At 37.8% G+C, this 17,015-nt stretch overlaps 3 protein-coding genes across 3 annotated transcripts; 2 read left to right on the top strand and 1 right to left on the bottom strand.

Moving 5' to 3' along the window:
- The first annotated feature begins 207 nt into the window (after positions 1-207).
- LOC140770066 (adoMet-dependent rRNA methyltransferase spb1) lies at positions 208-7,182 on the top strand. The gene is made up of 11 exons (XM_073111054.1): positions 208-733; positions 1,337-1,384; positions 1,472-1,627; positions 1,725-1,771; positions 2,155-2,311; positions 2,401-2,462; positions 3,147-3,339; positions 3,417-3,506; positions 4,131-4,279; positions 4,412-4,541; positions 5,868-7,182. Exons 1-11 carry the CDS (start codon positions 260-262, stop codon positions 6,885-6,887), a joined length of 2,526 nt encoding a protein of 841 aa, XP_072967155.1. The 5' UTR covers positions 208-259; the 3' UTR covers positions 6,888-7,182.
- Positions 7,183-8,032: 850 nt separating this feature from the next.
- Positions 8,033-11,524, top strand: LOC140771408 (bifunctional protein FolD 2-like). The gene is made up of 5 exons (XM_073112940.1): positions 8,033-8,306; positions 9,308-9,627; positions 9,874-10,110; positions 10,176-10,343; positions 10,792-11,524. Exons 1-5 carry the CDS (start codon positions 8,081-8,083, stop codon positions 10,963-10,965), a joined length of 1,125 nt encoding a protein of 374 aa, XP_072969041.1. The 5' UTR covers positions 8,033-8,080; the 3' UTR covers positions 10,966-11,524.
- Positions 11,525-12,307: 783 nt separating this feature from the next.
- On the bottom strand, positions 12,308-16,730 carry LOC140771279 (putative glucose-6-phosphate 1-epimerase). Its single transcript, XM_073112757.1, has 10 exons — positions 16,572-16,730; positions 16,362-16,475; positions 15,513-15,626; positions 15,159-15,210; positions 14,499-14,636; positions 13,442-13,540; positions 13,256-13,353; positions 12,945-13,052; positions 12,780-12,861; positions 12,308-12,693 (listed from the first exon to the last, which is right to left on the bottom strand). The coding sequence occupies exons 1-10, from the start codon at positions 16,649-16,651 to the stop codon at positions 12,628-12,630; spliced, it is 951 nt and encodes a 316-aa protein (XP_072968858.1). The 5' UTR covers positions 16,652-16,730; the 3' UTR covers positions 12,308-12,627.
- Between the last annotated feature and the right edge of the window lie 285 nt (positions 16,731-17,015).

Below are 17,015 nucleotides of genomic sequence, written 5' to 3'. Positions count from 1 at the left end.
CCTTTGACTTGTTATGCACTGTCGACCTCTCAAAATAATGCTTTAAATAATGTGCATAGCTATGGTCGGGCCCGGTCGAAGACTACTTTACTTCTCTTGGGACTCGTTGAGCTAAACCAACTATTTGGGCTTAGTCCATGGATCCAATCAGTCGGCCCAAATAAACCTACCGCACCAACAAAACTGCAAAACCCCAAAACCCTAGCTTTTTTACTTCTCTTCCGCCAATCCTTCTGTCCTGCTCTTCTCTTTCGTATCCATGGGGAAAGCGAAGGGGAAGCAACGCCAGGATAAGTTCTACCACCTCGCCAAGGAACAAGGCTACCGATCTAGGGCTGCCTTTAAGCTCCTCCAGCTCGATTCCAGGTACCGATTTCTTCCCTCCGCTCGCTCCGTCCTCGATCTCTGTGCCGCCCCTGGAGGGTGGCTCCAGGTCGCCGTCCGCCACGCGCCGGTGGGGTCCTTCGTCCTCGGAGTCGATCTATGCCCGATCCGCCCTATCCGTGGCGCTCTCTCCCTCACCGAGGATATCACCACCCCAAAATGCCGTGCTGCGATTCGAAGGCTCATGGATTCGAATGGGTGTACTGCGTTTGATATCGTGCTACATGATGGGTCGCCTAATGTTGGTGGTGCGTGGGCGCAGGAGGCTACGTCGCAGTCGGCACTTGTGGTCGATGCGCTTAGGCTCGCGACTAATTTCTTGGCACCCAAGGGCTCCTTCATTACAAAGGTACTGATTTGTTTGTGCCGGGACATCAAATAATGCGAAACAACTAATCTTTGTCCATTGTGTAGTAAAAAAAACTTCTTTTAGGAGTGTTGATAGTTGAAACAATTTGTGTAATAATATGAAAGTAGATAGATGTATTTCTTTTACTTCATCTGGTTTCATGAAAGAAGTTTTACCCCGCCCACTAGAAATAACCTCTTTTTTTTTCTGTAATCCGAAGGGTCTAACTTGGCATAGAAAGAAATGAACTTCCTTTCATTCTTAATTAAGATAAGAGAAACAATTTCATACACAGAGACCAAGTAATCTCTGTGTGGGGGATTAATTTTTTAGGTTTCAATGAAACAGGGCTTGTGCCCTTTTGTCAGAAAAAAGACCAAGTAATTTGTTCAAAGTCCTGTTGGACATCCAAACTATCTCTTTTTTTATTTAGATTCATTTAGTTTGATGGAGGCTCTGCTTAGACTCATAACGTATGATGGATCAGGCAGTTAATTTTTTTCATTTGCAATTGTGGTTGTTCTCTGAATTGTTACAGGGATCTCATTACATTTTTTTTCTTGATGTTCAATAATTTTATCTGATTTGTTTTATTGGTAATAGGTTTTCAGGTCACAAGACTACAGTGCAATCATCTACTGCCTCAAACAGGTGTAGTTTACATTTCCTGCAGTGCCAAAATGTTGTAGACTTTCCAACTATTGACTAATGTTCCTGACTTGTTAATCTGGCTAACAGCTGTTTGAGAAAGTTGAGGCAACTAAACCCGTGGCCAGTCGTTCCACATCTGCTGAAATTTATGTTATTTGTCAGAAGTACAAGGCACCTGCAAAGATTGATCCACGTCTTCTTGATATGAAGCATCTGTTTCAAGGGGCTTCAGACCGCCCTAAGGTACTAGGGATATTTTTCTAGCAACTCTTTCAGATATCTTTTATCTACAATGACATTTTTTGTTGTTGTATAATATCACTCTGAATCCAATGTGCAGGTTGTTGATGTGCTTAGAGGATCAAAACAGAAGAGAAATCGTGAAGGGTAAGCTCTGTGGTAGACCATTTTGGTTTTATATGCCACAATAGTTGTGAAATGCATGATAGGTTAACAGCAACCAGTGTATCTTTATTTTAATTTTGAATTGGTATGGGTCTTATAGCTGAACCTATATGATGCTGTTGGGGTTTAAGTTTTAAAGACAATTTAAGGCAATCTAATATTCTAATTGGACTGATGACAGGGCCAAGAACAATGCTAATATATTGATTCTCTGTTTTGGAAATCAGATTACTACAGTTTCCAGAGTTATCTTAATTATTCTTCACAATATTGACTGTGCCACAATTGCTGCAACTGCAAGTGTTTGATGTTGTAATGCTTCAAATGTCATATCACTATCTTATGACTTGATTTCTTCTCAACAGCTATGAGGATGGAAGTAGCATGCCATGGAAAGTAGGTATAGCTTCAAATTTTATATGGTCAGAGGCACCGCTGGATTTTCTTGGTTCAGTCAATGCCATATCATTTGAGGATCCAGCATGTTTGGCTATCAAGAACCACGAGTTTACGACAGATGAAGTAATGCTATCTTTGATAGCTTGTGAATTAATTGACTATTTGTTTTGCTTTGGTGTGTCATCTGACCAAGGTTTTCATTTGTTTCTCAGGTTAAATCTTTATGTGAGGATTTGTATGTCCTGGATAAGAATAGCTTCAAACATCTTTTGAAGTAAGTTCATTCTTTTCATCCACCTTTTATGTAGCATTATGCATAGCCTTTCTTGCAAGTTGCAACATTTTATGTTTATTTCCGATCAAGCGCATGCAAGGAACTTCAATCTTTTGCTTCAGAAAATAAGTTAGATTTGGAATCTTGAGTTATTTTAACTGACTGATAAGTTTGCTATTAGTACAAGTGAAGAGGTTCGAACTTTTTTTTTTTATGTTCTTAGATGTTTTGAGTTCATATTATAAAATCTGAAGAAATCTAATGATTTTTTATTCAATAATGTGATTCATGAGCTTATGGTACTAGAATGGATAGTTTTTCCTATTTGAAGTAACATACTTTATCGTAATGAAGTGGGTCGAAACGGTTGACTTGATTTCTAGATGCAAGTGAGGGGGCACTTTTTTGCCCATCTTATTTTAAGTGCTAAGAGATCTAAGCAGGTTCACTTCTGACACATTGGACCAGGCAGCATTTAAGAATTATATGAGCAAGAGCTCGCTTGGGATGGATTTAACAGCATCAAGCTGTTTCATATTATTAGGCATGTTCAATCGATAGCATTCAGTAGTGAATTATACATTGGTTTCTGAGTCACCGGAACATGTGAAATATATAGAAGTAAGATTTGCAAGTAACTATCCTTTCCAAATAGTGAATTATATTTACCTGTTGTTTCATTAGGTGGCGATTACGCATAAGAAAGGCTTTGTCATCTACAGAGAAAATCACTTCAAAGGCTGATGACATTGAAGTTGACTCAAAAGCAAAAGGCAATGAGGATGAGCAGCTGTTGAATGAAATGGAAGAGTTAACAAATGTTTTAGAACGAAAGAAAAAGAGAGCAAAAAAGCTCCTAGCAAAACGCCGAGCCAAGGTTCACTCTTATTGATGTTTTTGGCATGCATTTAGATATTTGTATTGAGCTCTTTTCATGCTTTAATGGGATTTCAGGATAAAGCACGCAAGGCATTGGGAATGCAAATCGATGCTACAGAAGATAGTTACTTTGATCGCGAGTTGTTTTCTCTGTCCTCCATCAAGGTTCACAGCACATCCATATGATTGTAATTATTTAAGATATTTTGCATTATTCTGAATGGTGTGGGTTGGTTAGTGGCATAAGTAATTCCTGCTTTCTTTTAAGAGAAAAAGGGAAAAAGGGAAAAAGGGAAAAATAGCTTAAGCACTATAGTTTGTAATTTTAATTGGGTAAGAGAGAATATGGATATTATGTCCATATGGTTTAAGAGAGAGTATTATTTGTTTTCCATCTATAAGCGAAATTAGTGGGGTTACTTGGTACCTTTGCTGTCTCTTCCCTGTTCTCTCTATCACTTAGGTAATGACAACATTAGTTGGCCTTTCCTCTGACTGGCTTGTCTTTTTGTTGGTGTTTGGCTTTTGTGTTTGGGGTATTATATATAGTTGGTATCACTTAGGTGATAATTCTGCTAGCTACTGCAAACATTAGCTGTTGCCACATAACTTTCCTTTATGTTCATTTTCTACATAAGTTACAAAAAGAGGTGCTGGAACTTACTGGAAAAGTGAATTACATGGAAGCGCACGTCACCTATATCATCTTTTTCTCATGAATTATTGCTTTAGCTCAATATCTTTCTCATTTGTTAATGCTGCCAAAATTACTTTCCCTGTCTCATACAGGGAAAGAAAGAACTGCTAGCTGTCAATTCCGCAGAGCTTAATGAGGAAGAAGGTGCTGGTAATTTTGGAGACAGTGAAAATGAAGAAACACAAGCTGTACCTCATGAAGATTCGTCTGATGAAATGGACTCTGATGAAGAACAGAGACGGTAAATTCAAATTCTTTAGCAAAACCTTTTGATGCTATGTTACTATTTAATGTTGGCCAAACTCTCTTTCGTTATGCTTTTCTGTTACAGTAACTAATGTATCTAATGTGATTCACTGAAATCTTCAATCAGGTATAATGATCAACTTGAGGAGATGCTTGACGAAGCCTATGAACGATATGTAACTAGAAAGGGTGGTAATGCCAAACAATACAAACGCCCAAAGCGGGATGCTTCAAATGCTGATGCAGACTTGCTGGAGGTGTGGTCTTGAACTTTCAGTTGACCATATTGAACATTATTTTGTGAAGTTAGAATGATAGCAGGCCTTTTTATTCCTTGAACTATATGCACAGTACACTCAGGTAACCGAAATGATTATTGCTTTGTTAAACCTACCAATATCTTGGTAGATACCAGAGATGGATAATTGATTTCACTCGTGACTTTCCTGGCCAAAATTTTCTGCACAAGTAAAAAAATGATTTACCGCCTCTAAAACTGTCATATCATATTGCAACTCCATGAAACTGAATGTAGATATGAGATGAAGCATAGTTCTCTAATTAAATAGGTGTTGGTTATTGTTAATTATTGCCTGGTTCGTATTCTGTTATAGTAATATCTCTTATGTATTTAACGGAGAACTACTTGTATTTAGCCCCCTTTTTTCAGTGGAAGCATGATAATTTCAGCTTTGATGGGCATCATAGACATGCGCATTGATATTTTGATGCCCCTTTCTGAGTTTTTGGTATTTAAAGTCATGCATTTGAGTTCAGTGGGAATGTTACAAGTGCAAAGTGAAGGAAAAGAAAAGAAGATAGGGGTGAATTGGGAAAAAGGAACCTTGGATAAAATTGTCCATTTTCCATCCTCCTTAGTTTTGCTTGATATTGACCTTAGTGGTACCATGGGAAATATTTACATAGCAGTTCAAAGGAACAAACTGAGAGAGGAAACTATGTGATGAAAGAGAAGTAGAGGATGTTACCAAACTTGGCTGCCTCTTTTTTTTTCCCCTTTGAACCACCACTCCCTCCATGTCTTCCTGCTTCTCCCACGAAAAGAGAGCATTTCATTCTACTATTTAATAAGATGTCACCATCTTGTCTTCCCTGCGACCGTTCTTTTTCTCTTCTGTAAGTACCTGTTTATACTTTATGTATCACTCTCTTTGTCCACTTCTGATTCTGTCTTGTTCATGGGAATGAAGAAGTACCAAACCTTTCTAGGCTTCACTTAAATGATGTTGGTTGCCATGTGCTGCTTGTGCATAAGGATGATACATTTCATTGCTGACATGGAAACTACGAGACTATGTTTAACATTTTTTAATTTCATTATATGTTCTGGATCATTATTTGGGGCAGCTTCTGATGTCTTTTGAGAAATTTTTTTTTCCTCAACTGTTCGTCCTGCAAAAACATTGGCATAAATGGTCATCTCTATACTTTTGTTCATATTGACACCTTCAACTTTTCTAGTTAGTGGGAAGTTAATTCTTCCAATGTATTTTTGTCTCTGTGCAGGGTTTTTTTTTTCACTTCTCTAAAATTTTGGTTTCTTAATCTGATATTCCTTTTAGGGAGGTGAAGATGATGACAATATCATTCAGTCAGATCATGATTATGATCAAGATCAGGATAAAGAATCAAATCCTCTTGTGGTACCTCTGGATGAGGGAAATGAGCCAACACCAAAGCAACTCATGGAAAAATGGTTCAGTCAAGACGTCTTTGCTGAAGCAGCTGGGGAAGGTGTGTTTGAGGAGATTGACAGTGATGAAGAACGAGAGGAGAAACTGCTCAACAAGTCAAAAAAGCAAGAGAAAACAACCAACCAAAAAGATTCTAAACCCCCGAAAATTCAAAAAGTAGATTTTAAACCTTCTAAAGCAGCACGTACACAAGCAGATGATTTTGAAATTGTTCCAGCAGAGCCTATGGAAGCAAGCGACGAATCTTCATCCTCATCCTCTGATGAATCTGAGGAAGAGAATGAAGATATGAAAGCTGAGATCTTAGCTTATGCAAAGAAAATGTTGAGGAAAAAGCAGAGGGAGCAAATTCTTGATGATGCCTACAACAAGTACATGTTCGATGATGAAGGTCTGCCAAAGTGGTTCGATGAGGAGGAAAAGAAACACTGCCGACCTATGAAGCCAGTGACACGAGAGGAAATTGCTGCCATGAAGGCACAATTTAGAGAGATTGATGCTCGCCCAGCAAAGAAAGTTGCGGAGGCCAAAGCACGGAAGAAGAGGGCTGCGATGAAGAAGCTGGACAAGGCTCGCCATAAGGCAAATTCCATTTCTGATCAGACTGATATATCAGAACGCTCAAAGAGGAAGATGATTGACCAGCTTTACAAAAAAGCAATGCCCAAGAAGCCTCAGAAGGAGTATGTAGTTGCTAAAAAGGGAGTCCCAGTAAAGGGTGGTAAAGGGAAGGTGATAGTGGATCGGCGGATGAAGAAGGATGCGAGGTCTCGTGGTACAGGAAAGTCTGCAAAGGGAGGGGTTAAGAAAGGCAAAGCTGCTAAGGGGAAGGGAAATAGTCAGAAGGGCAAAAGGATGAAGGTAGGAAAGGGGAGGAAGCATGGTTGATCCTTGTAAGGAAACAATTTTCTGCTAGCAGCAATGGCTTTCTCTAACTTCTCTGATGGTTTCCTTGATCATGTCAATTTTGGTAGGAGAGATAAAGCAATTATCTCATGAATAGTAGCTGTTATGGGATTGAGAAACACAAATTATGTTCGATGATATTTGATTTCTCTTCCCTTCTTTCTGTTTTGTATTTTTATTTAAGCGTCGGTGCTCATGTTGCAGAGAAACTACCGACTGATGTATTTCTTTTTGCCCTTTTCAAGCTTTACAAGTTTACAGTGCAAACATTTGAATCCGCACTTTGGCCACAGTAATTAGTCCCGCAAGTTTTGCGAAGTGCACCACATTGTATGATGGTCAAATTGGTGACCCAAGTATTGATCGAACAACTGTAACTATCCAAATTAACATCCTTATAATAATATAGTTTAAAATATTATCGAAGTAGGGATTTTCTATACTTTTGCTGCATACAATACTTTATATTTTTTTAAAGCAGCCCCCTATACGCATGCAGTGCCGGATGCGGACACTGAGTGGAGATAGTAACTATAGCTGATATAACTAATAATTACGTGTTGTTATCTTAAATAATAAAATAGTAAAATCTTGAGTTATTAATAAATAGTTTTTAAAAAATTATATAAAATAAGATGAGAGAAAATATTGAATTAGTATACTAAAATAAGATAAGATGTTTAGTTAATACACAAGAATAAGAAAACTTATTCTAAAATAAATTTATTCCTATTCCAGTAAATAGAGCTAATAATTAGTTATACAAGTGTTGTAAGGTGTTCCACAGGAAGCAATTGATGGAAGACTTTGGTTTGAATATTAATATCTTTATATTAATATAAATTATAATTTTTTAAATATAGTTGGGTTTTTATCAATATGTTAATTAATTGTGCTATAAATTTCAGTTATAAATTTGAAATATAGAGATATATTTGATATATTTGATATAAGATCCATATGGATATGATCTTTTTAGCCTATCCGTAATTTATGAGTAATGTTATACTTATTTTTTGTCCATAGTTTAGATTTGGGTTTATCCAAATGACCGGCCGGCCCAAAGGCCCAAAACGGAAAAGATCCACACTTTATCCCAAGATTTATTACAGGCTACGACAGCCTAAGAAGTTAGTCCGACGCCCAGGGAGAAGGTCGGTCGTCGGCGAAGAGAAATGAGAACCCTGGTCTTCTCCAGGATAAAGAAGCAACTAGCTGAGAAGCCGAGGGTAATCCTACCCCAGTCTCTTGGCTCTCTCTTTTTCCATTACTACCACTACCACAACCTAACTAATAGGGAGAAGAAGAGCAGCCACTACATCCTTGGCCCGGATCTCCCTGACGTCTGGCGGCAGCCTCACAATTCCGTCCATCCTCCTCGCCTGACCTCAAAAGTTGAAGGTGACCAAAAACCGCTTTGCAAATCTGGTCATTTCGATTGTTTGTTTGGCTAAGAATGCGGTGATTTGATGGTTTTTGTGAGGTTTTAGGATTTTTGGTGGGTGAAAGTTTGCAACTTTGGTTTGTTGGGGATGGATTTTCTTTACTGCGTAGGATATTTTTGGGAGATACCCGTCTTTTAATTTTTGAAACGGTTCTTTTTTTTTTTTGTATGCACTTTCACTGGTGTTGAAAAGTTTTATTCTCGTCAAGAATAATTAATTTACGAAGCTTTATCAAATTTCACAATAGAGATCATTATTAACTTGTAAGAAACTATGAAGTAAGTACCGAGATTATCTTATATTCATGAAAGGCATTAGCGGAACTGCATTATGATATTATTATCATTCTCTACTGAGGTGTAATGACTTGAATCTAATAGTATATTTGTTAGATCCACTCCACTAATACTATAACTATCCATGAAAATACTTAAACCATTTGAAGGAATACAGAGGCATTTGGTAGCTCTTTCTTTGCTACATATTGAAGGTGAGAGTATTATTTTAGGTAGAAATAATGTGGAAGCAGATATATCAAAACTCGAGAGACAGAATAGTTTCTATTAGTAAGATTTGGCATGGACTATGCTTGTGCAGTCCTGAACCTGTGGTTGATGTTGATAGTTTAGTTTATTCTTCTGACATCATGAGTAAAACATGAACAATGTGTTTTAACTTGTATCTCATGTAAAAAGTTTTCTTCCCTTCTCCTTTTGTGTCCGATTCTGAATCATTTGATCCAATTTCTTAAAATCTCCTAGGAGTGGAACTTGTAGTATCTGGGAATCAAGAATTTTATCCTCGATGGCTTCAATTCTAATCTTGACTTATGTTTTCTTGTGGTATATTCATAAAGCTGACTAAGAGTGGTAAAATTTTGAAACTATTGACTTCTTAACTGAGAGATCCATGTTTTTAACTTCACGTACCAGTTTCAGCTAATCTTTGTTCACGCAGTGAATCATGAGCTAATCCCAACTATTATTGATGGGAAGTCTATCGCGGAAGAGATAAGATCAGAAGTTGCTGAAGAAGTTTGCCAAATGCGGGATACTAAAATGAAAGTTCCTGGGCTAGCTGTCATATTAGTTGGTCAAAGGAGGGACTCTCAAAGTTATGTACGTTTCAAAACAAAGGCTTGTCAGGAAGTTGGAATAAGATCTCTGATGGCAGAACTGCCTGAGGACTCCACAGAAGATGATGTAGTGAATGCTGTGTCAAGCTTCAATGAAGATCCATCTGTTCATGGTATCCTAGTGCAATTACCTTTACCACAAGTAATTTCTTTTTCTCCACAAGAATTATCATTTTCGAGCAATTTCAGTTTCCTTTCTACTGCTATTGGTTGATTTGTGCATAATGTTGATGTTCCAATAAGTTTATTGGATTACTTATTTCTAAAGTGGTAATTAAGCAATGAGTTTTCTTTTATTTAGATCTTTATCAAGCAACCTGGAATTCAATTTTGAGTATTGTTGACTTGTAAGCATAATCAAAATTATATCTTGTTACTGGTAAAGCAGCATATGGATGAGGAGAAAATTTTGAGCACCATAAGTTTAGAGAAAGATGTTGATGGTTTCCATCCCTTGAATGTGGGGAATCTTGCTCTGAGAGGCAGAGAACCTCTATTTATACCCTGTGCTGCAAAAGCCTGCCTTGAGTTGTTGCTCCGATCTGGTGTTGAACTTATGGGGAAACATGTGGCCGTGATTGGAAGGAGCAGGGTTGTAGGTCTGCCTACTTCCTTGCTATTGCAGGTAGAGAAGTGAAGTTCATTGTCCCTGTAATTTTGAGGAAGGAAATTGATATCTTCTTTTGTCAGAGGCATCATGCCACTGTCAGTACTGTGCACGCCTTTACAAGGAACCCAGAGGATATTACTCGTGAAGCTGACATTGTGGTCTCAGCAGCAGGAGTTGCCAACCTGGTACGAGGGAGTTGGCTAAAGAGAGGTTCGGTGGTAATTGATGTCGGGACAAATCCAGTTGAGGTAAAATATATTTCTTTGCCACTGTCTTTCTATTCCAGATAGTAATGCCTAACAAGCTTCCATGTACATAATATCTGAAACAGTAGCTGATAAGTTTGATGTGCCCATTAAACTACATAATGAGACAATAACTTCCAAGATAACAAGCAACAGCACATAAACAAGGGACAGCATAGGTGTATGGTTGGTAAATCCTCACTATTATTTATCATATGACTTTTTGCAAATTCTCCTCTTTTACTTTGATTGTTTTTACTTTTTAGTGAAAACTTTCAAACACAATCATTTGATTTAAAGCTTTTCTTACGTCAGACTGCCTCCCTCACTGCCAGTGTTAACAAACCAGAGCTAATTGCACCATTACATAATAAAATCTATGTAGGAGATTTTAATATGCTTGGACCATATCTTGTTTAACTTGTATGTCGATACTTGGATTATCTTGCAGGACCCTGACAACGAGCATGGTTACCGCCTCACTGGGGATGTTTGCTTTGAAGAAGCATTGCAGGTAGCCTCAGCTATATCTCCAGTGCCTGGTGGAGTTGGTCCTGTGACAGTTGCCATGCTCCTTTGCAACACACTAGACTCGGCCAAACGGGCATACAGGTTGAGCTGTTGATTTCTCGGACATTTCCATTTTGCCTCTCTTTTTTTCATTCATCAACGATCTGTCTTTGCTGTGTTTTTTATCGTATATTTCCATTTTGTTTCCCTTCCTTTCCAACTTATCCCTTTTGGGTTCATATGTAGTTAGAATTAACTGTACATCTTCAACTACATCAGTAATTTTGTTAATGTTTGACAAAATTAGTCTGGCCTGTTATGAAGCTGCAGCTGTTTCTTCTGTGGACTGTGATGATTTTGCTCTTGATCTATTTATGGACAATATTAACAGAAATGGGTTTGATGGTAAATAAATGATACAGTCCTGGTTGAGGGGTAATCCGAGAGCAAGGGATGGTAGGCTTGGCTTGGGGCTAGGCTCCTGTGCAAGGGCTGAGGTTGATCTGGGTTTGGTTGGGGGATTGCTTCCAAAAGGTGGCTAATTGGAGTTGGGTTAGTCTTTTAAAGGGCAGACAGGGCTTGGACATGGTTGGCGAACTCGATGGCTACAGGGATGTGCTCGATCTAGCCTCGGTGATGTCCAGGGGTGCACGGATTAAGGGAGAAGGTTAGGGCTTGGCTTGATGAATCCTTAGCACGTGGAGTGAGGGAAGATGGATGACTAGGGGGGTGGAGGAGCGAGATAGGGAAGGGAGGCCGATAGCATTAGGGTTGCTCTTGGTTGGCTGCACTTTGCTAGGGATGGAGGCTGCGTGCAAGTTGGTGAGGGAGGGAGTTTCGAAATGTATCAAATAGATTCTTTTTAATGAATAGATATGCAACTTTGAGTTCCAATTAGAAGGAGTCAAATAGGTAAGGATATTGCAGATAGAGAAAAAATATACTAGATTAAATTTAAACATAGTTGACTTACTGTACTCCATAATATTTATAGGAGGTTAGCTCGACTTAACTCAGTTAGGAACTGATCAATATAAAACATAAATTTCTTCGAACTGAACTATATGTAGATTCACCCTAATACAGTAAGTATATGACTTAATTAAATGCAATAAGTAAAGGATTATATTCAATTGACCCACAAGCTTGTAGATTAATAAATATGGTTGCAGGGGTCTAACATTCTTGGTATGACCGGACTGATGGGTATTAGAAGCAGCAGAAGTGATCAAGATGATGCTCATAAAGTTAAATGCTCAAATTCGGTAGCATTATTTGATACTTATTAGTTCATTCAATCCAACTGCCTTTCTTCATTTCAAAACATGGCAGCACAAACTCTGCTCGTAAAATCAAGAGCTGTATGTAAAATTCCTCAGGAAATGCAAAGTCCTGAACTAACAAGAAGCACCATTAGTAATATAAAGATCTGCGATTATTCATTCGAATTGACAATATTAACAGAAAACTACAGTCACGTAGGATGACTCTGTTGACTTTGTTTTAGAAAGATGAGGAAAGGAACAATATCCAAGTTCCTAGGTACAATCAAATTATATACTGGATTTAGCAGTGTTTGCTTTGTGAATACTTCACAAATACAAGAGCCAGAGAAAAAACTGAATAACATATGCTACAAAAGTTTCATTATGCCGACTTCGAAAGAAAAGGTTCTTCCTTATTGGACTCCTGCAAGCAAACTTTATGGGGAGATATTGAAATCGTATCATCGTATAAAAATTATCTGCTTCACAAAGTCTGCATCAGCAGCCAGGCTTCAGCTAACAGCAATATGTTGCTCGGCCACCCAAGATTGCTCAGGCTGTAGTTGGACTTCCCTTATCTGACAATGGGAAAAGAATATATAAGATATACAGGATTAGATTTTTTTTCTGAATAAAAACAAGGATTAGATTGCCATTTGAGTACCTTTGCATTTTCCACACAGACAAAATCTCTGTAACAGGCTTCCATCTGCAAGTGTGGATTCCATAGCACCGCATCTGACCAGCTACATTCACGATGCCGCATAATCAGTCTCATGCAAGCTTAGAAAATGTAGAAAAGTAAAGAGACGGAAAATCAATAGGATACTTTGTATTTTGGATAGTTATTTTGTCACCCAATCCATTATCAAGGAGTAGCTCTTTAGGTGCATCAACATAAACACAGTCGACAAAACCTGGAAATGTGACTATTTCCCTGCATCAGAATGAAGTTGATTAGGACTTGGGCAGTACCTTAAAACCTGTACTACATTATAAACAATAGGGTAGTCAACAATGTATCAATACAATAGGGAAGTAAATTTTCCTTAAGTTCACTGAGCAACAGAAAAATGTAAGATTTTTTGTTTCCTTTCAAGAAAGTCTTGTAAGATCTATGGAAAGAAAGCTAATGCTGACCTCTCCTCCTCACCCTCCAGAGGATTAGAAGGGTCTGGGTCTTTATTTAGAGTCTTGCAACCTTTTAACCCTTTTACTAATGCTCCAGTTACAGAAGCCTGCACAAAAAGTTGTATGTTTTGCACGACAGTATATTAAATCTAGCAAATGGAGAGCCTGAATTAATTGGAGCTAAATTGTTCTTACACTGAAGTAAGTATGGAGCGCAGTACTGAACGAGAAAGGACTCTTGTCAGTATTAGTTATAGTAAGGGATGTCAACAGACTCTTAGAGTGCAGTGTGACCTACATAACAATTTTCCAAATATAATCAGCAATAAGAACTACTTAATAACATGGAAAAAAAGACGAAAAATAATCAGTGCCAGGGATTGCAGTAGTGAGTATGATCACATCAAACATGTTCAAATATAATCTAAAATGTAGACATCTAAAGAGGGTAGATCTAACCAATATGGAAGAGAACATAAAACTAGAGGGAACCAGCAACGCAAGTCAGTATTAATAGGACTCAATTAAGCATCTCCAATCCCAAATCGCCACCTTATTCTGTAAATACTCCCTTTTCTTATGTAATACATTTACATAACAGATGAACTCGATTCTTCTATGCCTTCAAGTTTTTCCTGGTTTTCTAAACCCGGTGGACTCCTCTCCTTTCATGGAGAATCCTACATGCGTTCAAGAGAGAATATGTAGATATTGTGCAAATTGATAGAGCATGATGCTCTCCAAATTTATGAATAGGTTTGGAGATAGCATGAAGTTGTGAACACATGCCTAGTTATTTTTGGCCATCATGAACTCCTTTCACTCAGTTCTTTCTTTTGTTCCAGATTATTTCCTTCTCTTTTGTGATTGCCTGTGGCTTCTTGGAAAAATAACCCGTTACTAATCAATTTCTGCAACTCTTATCCAAGCAATCATCACAGTCCAAACTCCAAAGCATTTGTGCAAACAAATACTGATGCATCCATGGATGCACAGTTTCTTGAAATGATGGATAAGTGTTAAAAGCCTACTGGTCCAACCTAAGAATTGGAGAGCATTAATATTTTTGCATCATCATGTTCAAACAAAAAGCAGAAGGGGATTGAACTAAGTTCAGTTGTTACTTGACAGTGCAATGCACAGAATATCAGAGGTGCTATTTAATGAAATGTGCATGAATGCCATAACCAATTAACTTTTCTCAAAGAAAAAAAGGAATGGTAAAAGGTCTGAAATTTAAAACTTATGCAACCTTGTATAAAGCTTGGAAGCTGAAATCCCACATTGAGCGGCTATAAGAATCATCTTTTAGTTCCAAAGTAACAACTGGATCTTCTTCACTGACTTCAGAGTTAGCAATTGACCAATTCATATTCCTAGCAAAACCATGCTGTCAAAATGAACGATGAAACTCTATTAAGGGAAAAAAAAAAGATCCTGGACCAACCTCCATCTGACTAAAGAAAGGGAAAAACACATTAAGCACGATGAACAAGTACCAAGAAAGAAGAATGTAAGGCTTTTGCTTCATTTAGCTTATAAAAAAGCCAAAGAAAAGCAGACGGCATAATTCATCAGTCCACTGATTATGTCATGAACAAAGACAAAAAATAAAAACCAATTATTTGACATAATCAATACAACAAAAATTGAACCATTCATTATCTAATATTTCACTTCTTAGTGTGAGAAGGCTCATTTTTATGATTAAATTCTCTAGACAAATAAAGAATAAAAATATATGTTTAATTTTTAAGCTGGCATCTCGAAGATTTCGATCACTTTTTTATATACCTGTCAGTCTATCTTTTACTAAGATAACATGACATTGAAAATGACAGAAACAGGTTCCTTCAAATAAATGAAGTTCAGTGTCTAGAAGACACGAGATGGAATGAGAATGAGAAAATACCTGCTGCATAGCGCCAGGACCAAATTGTGGGAAACAATGTGGGATTCCTCCACTGGTGAAGAAACAAATACCATCAAATGATTTTTACTCAATCAGAATCCAATTTTGACAATGATTTTCTCAATTACAATACAATGACTCACTTTTCAAATTACAGGTATGCAAATTAATCACATAAACAGGAAAAACGGATAAAAGCCTTATTAATGTTCAGATTTTGTGCCATCAAAAGTGCACAAAGATACAGGTCCATCCCAATACTTATCAACTGAACAATTAAACAAAAATGAAAGTAATAAGAAAAACCAGGCAATGCTTAGAGCTGTGAACTTGTAGGTACGTAATTCATCTAACCTGATAGGCTTCTTCCCATTAAAGACAGCATCTGGTCGAACAAAGAGAAGGTCCTTCCCGTTTGAAACCTTCCAAGATGTGACACAGGCACCGAACAGATAAATCTCAGCCTCACTGCACGTAGATAAATGCAGTACTATCAAGTATCAACCTCTTGGAAGCTGGACAAGTTTCATGAACAAAGAAGCAGTTGATAGTACTCGAATGCAGCACAAAGAAAATTAGGAGCAACAGACCTATTCATGTAGGAATAAGAAACAAATTTGTAAATATCGTTGTACAAGATAAGAGTGGAGAAAATATATGAAATGCGAATAGCCCTCGATTCCTTCCCCAGTAGGAAAAATGAAAGTTTGGTTGGAATAAAAACCAAATTTTTGTGATCAAAATACAAGTCCTAAATGGCTGGAATAAACCTCATGCAAGACCTTATTCCAGCCTTATGCTTCAAGAAAGCTGAAGCAGTTTGACATGGACACAATTAAAACACGCCAAATTATTTTCCCACACTTATTAGCCGTAAGCTAAAACATAATGTTACCCTGAAATAAATAAGCTTGTCTTCCATCCAACTCGTAGCAGAATGGAAAAGGAAAAGCCAACTTTTGAGTCTCAACATTTTCATAACTAAATCCCAATACTCATACAGTCTAATCCTACACATCCATACTTCAATCCACATTCACTTCAATTATCTCCATTTCACCCATTGCCCAATCCAAATCGATAAAGTTCCCCTCTTTACGACATAATTGCTCTAATTACTCCTTCCCAGAGAGTGACAAACCCGAATAGCGACCTCAATCCAAGATTTGAGAACATAGAAGAAATCAGATAACAGGGACTTACCTGCCATGAGGCGAGCTCAAAGAGACCTTCGGAAGCCCCCCGTTTCCTTCGGAAACCTGTACCCCTGGGGCATAAGTTTTCTGCCCCAAGCTCGAAAAAGCCAATCTAAAGCGCCTGCGAGGAACCAATCAAGAAGGAGAACTTCAATCTTTTGCATTTTCGACATCCTATTCAGAAGAATCGCAACACCTCGGATTGCTTATCGCTTACCTCCGGTGGCGGGAGCAACTGGAATTGGAGAAGGGTAGGGCTGCGAATGAGGAAGACGACATGGTGATGCTTGACGCCATTATCGTGGTTGGCTTCCAAGGCTTCTCAGACTCCGAGAGGCCAACAGAGACGATGCCTTCGTTTTTTTTATTAACCGAGGGGATGGTAGTTAAGTTGGTCGCGCGGGTACTTTGGAAGATTATCTTGATCCGATGATCTTTATACAAAATGGTTTTATTCTGGTATATGCCCTATGAGTGGCTTTCCTACGTAAGGTTATCCAAACTCTATTAAGAAGCTTTGCCTCTTAATTTATTTTTTATGACCTTAATTTTGATATATAACTAAAAATAAATACTATTAATGAGTCAATAGTATAAAGTAACAAAACTACCCTATAAACATATATAGATTTAGTTTTAACAATCAAATAAATTTATGGGA

This window comes from Typha angustifolia, chromosome 11, assembly GCF_048772165.1.
Source record: "Typha angustifolia cultivar Huaian chromosome 11, ASM4877216v1, whole genome shotgun sequence".
Classification (NCBI taxonomy): Eukaryota; Viridiplantae; Streptophyta; class Magnoliopsida; order Poales; family Typhaceae; genus Typha; species Typha angustifolia.
Note: the sequence above shows the minus strand (reverse complement) of the source record. Positions and strands in the feature narration are given on the sequence as shown.

Bases quoted from the DNA above. Each gene is read 5' to 3' on its own strand.
- LOC140770066 (XM_073111054.1), top strand. From the start codon at position 260: ATGGGGAAAGCGAAGGGGAAGCAACGCCAGGATAAGTTCTACCACCTC. The intron at 1,628-1,724 runs GTACTAGGGATA...TCCAATGTGCAG, and splicing joins GGGCTTCAGACCGCCCTAAG to GTTGTTGATGTGCTTAGAGG. The intron at 4,542-5,867 runs GTGTGGTCTTGA...TATTCCTTTTAG, and splicing joins CTGATGCAGACTTGCTGGAG to GGAGGTGAAGATGATGACAA.
- LOC140771408 (XM_073112940.1), top strand. From the start codon at position 8,081: ATGAGAACCCTGGTCTTCTCCAGGATAAAGAAGCAACTAGCTGAGAAG. The intron at 9,628-9,873 runs GTAATTTCTTTT...CTGGTAAAGCAG, and splicing joins TGCAATTACCTTTACCACAA to CATATGGATGAGGAGAAAAT. The intron at 10,344-10,791 runs GTAAAATATATT...ATTATCTTGCAG, and splicing joins TCGGGACAAATCCAGTTGAG to GACCCTGACAACGAGCATGG.
- LOC140771279 (XM_073112757.1), bottom strand. From the start codon at position 16,651: ATGGCGTCAAGCATCACCATGTCGTCTTCCTCATTCGCAGCCCTACCC. The intron at 15,211-15,512 runs GTTAGATGAATT...TTTCTTCACCAG, and splicing joins AATGGGAAGAAGCCTATCAG to TGGAGGAATCCCACATTGTT. The intron at 12,862-12,944 runs GTATCCTATTGA...TCGTGAATGTAG, and splicing joins ATAACTATCCAAAATACAAA to CTGGTCAGATGCGGTGCTAT.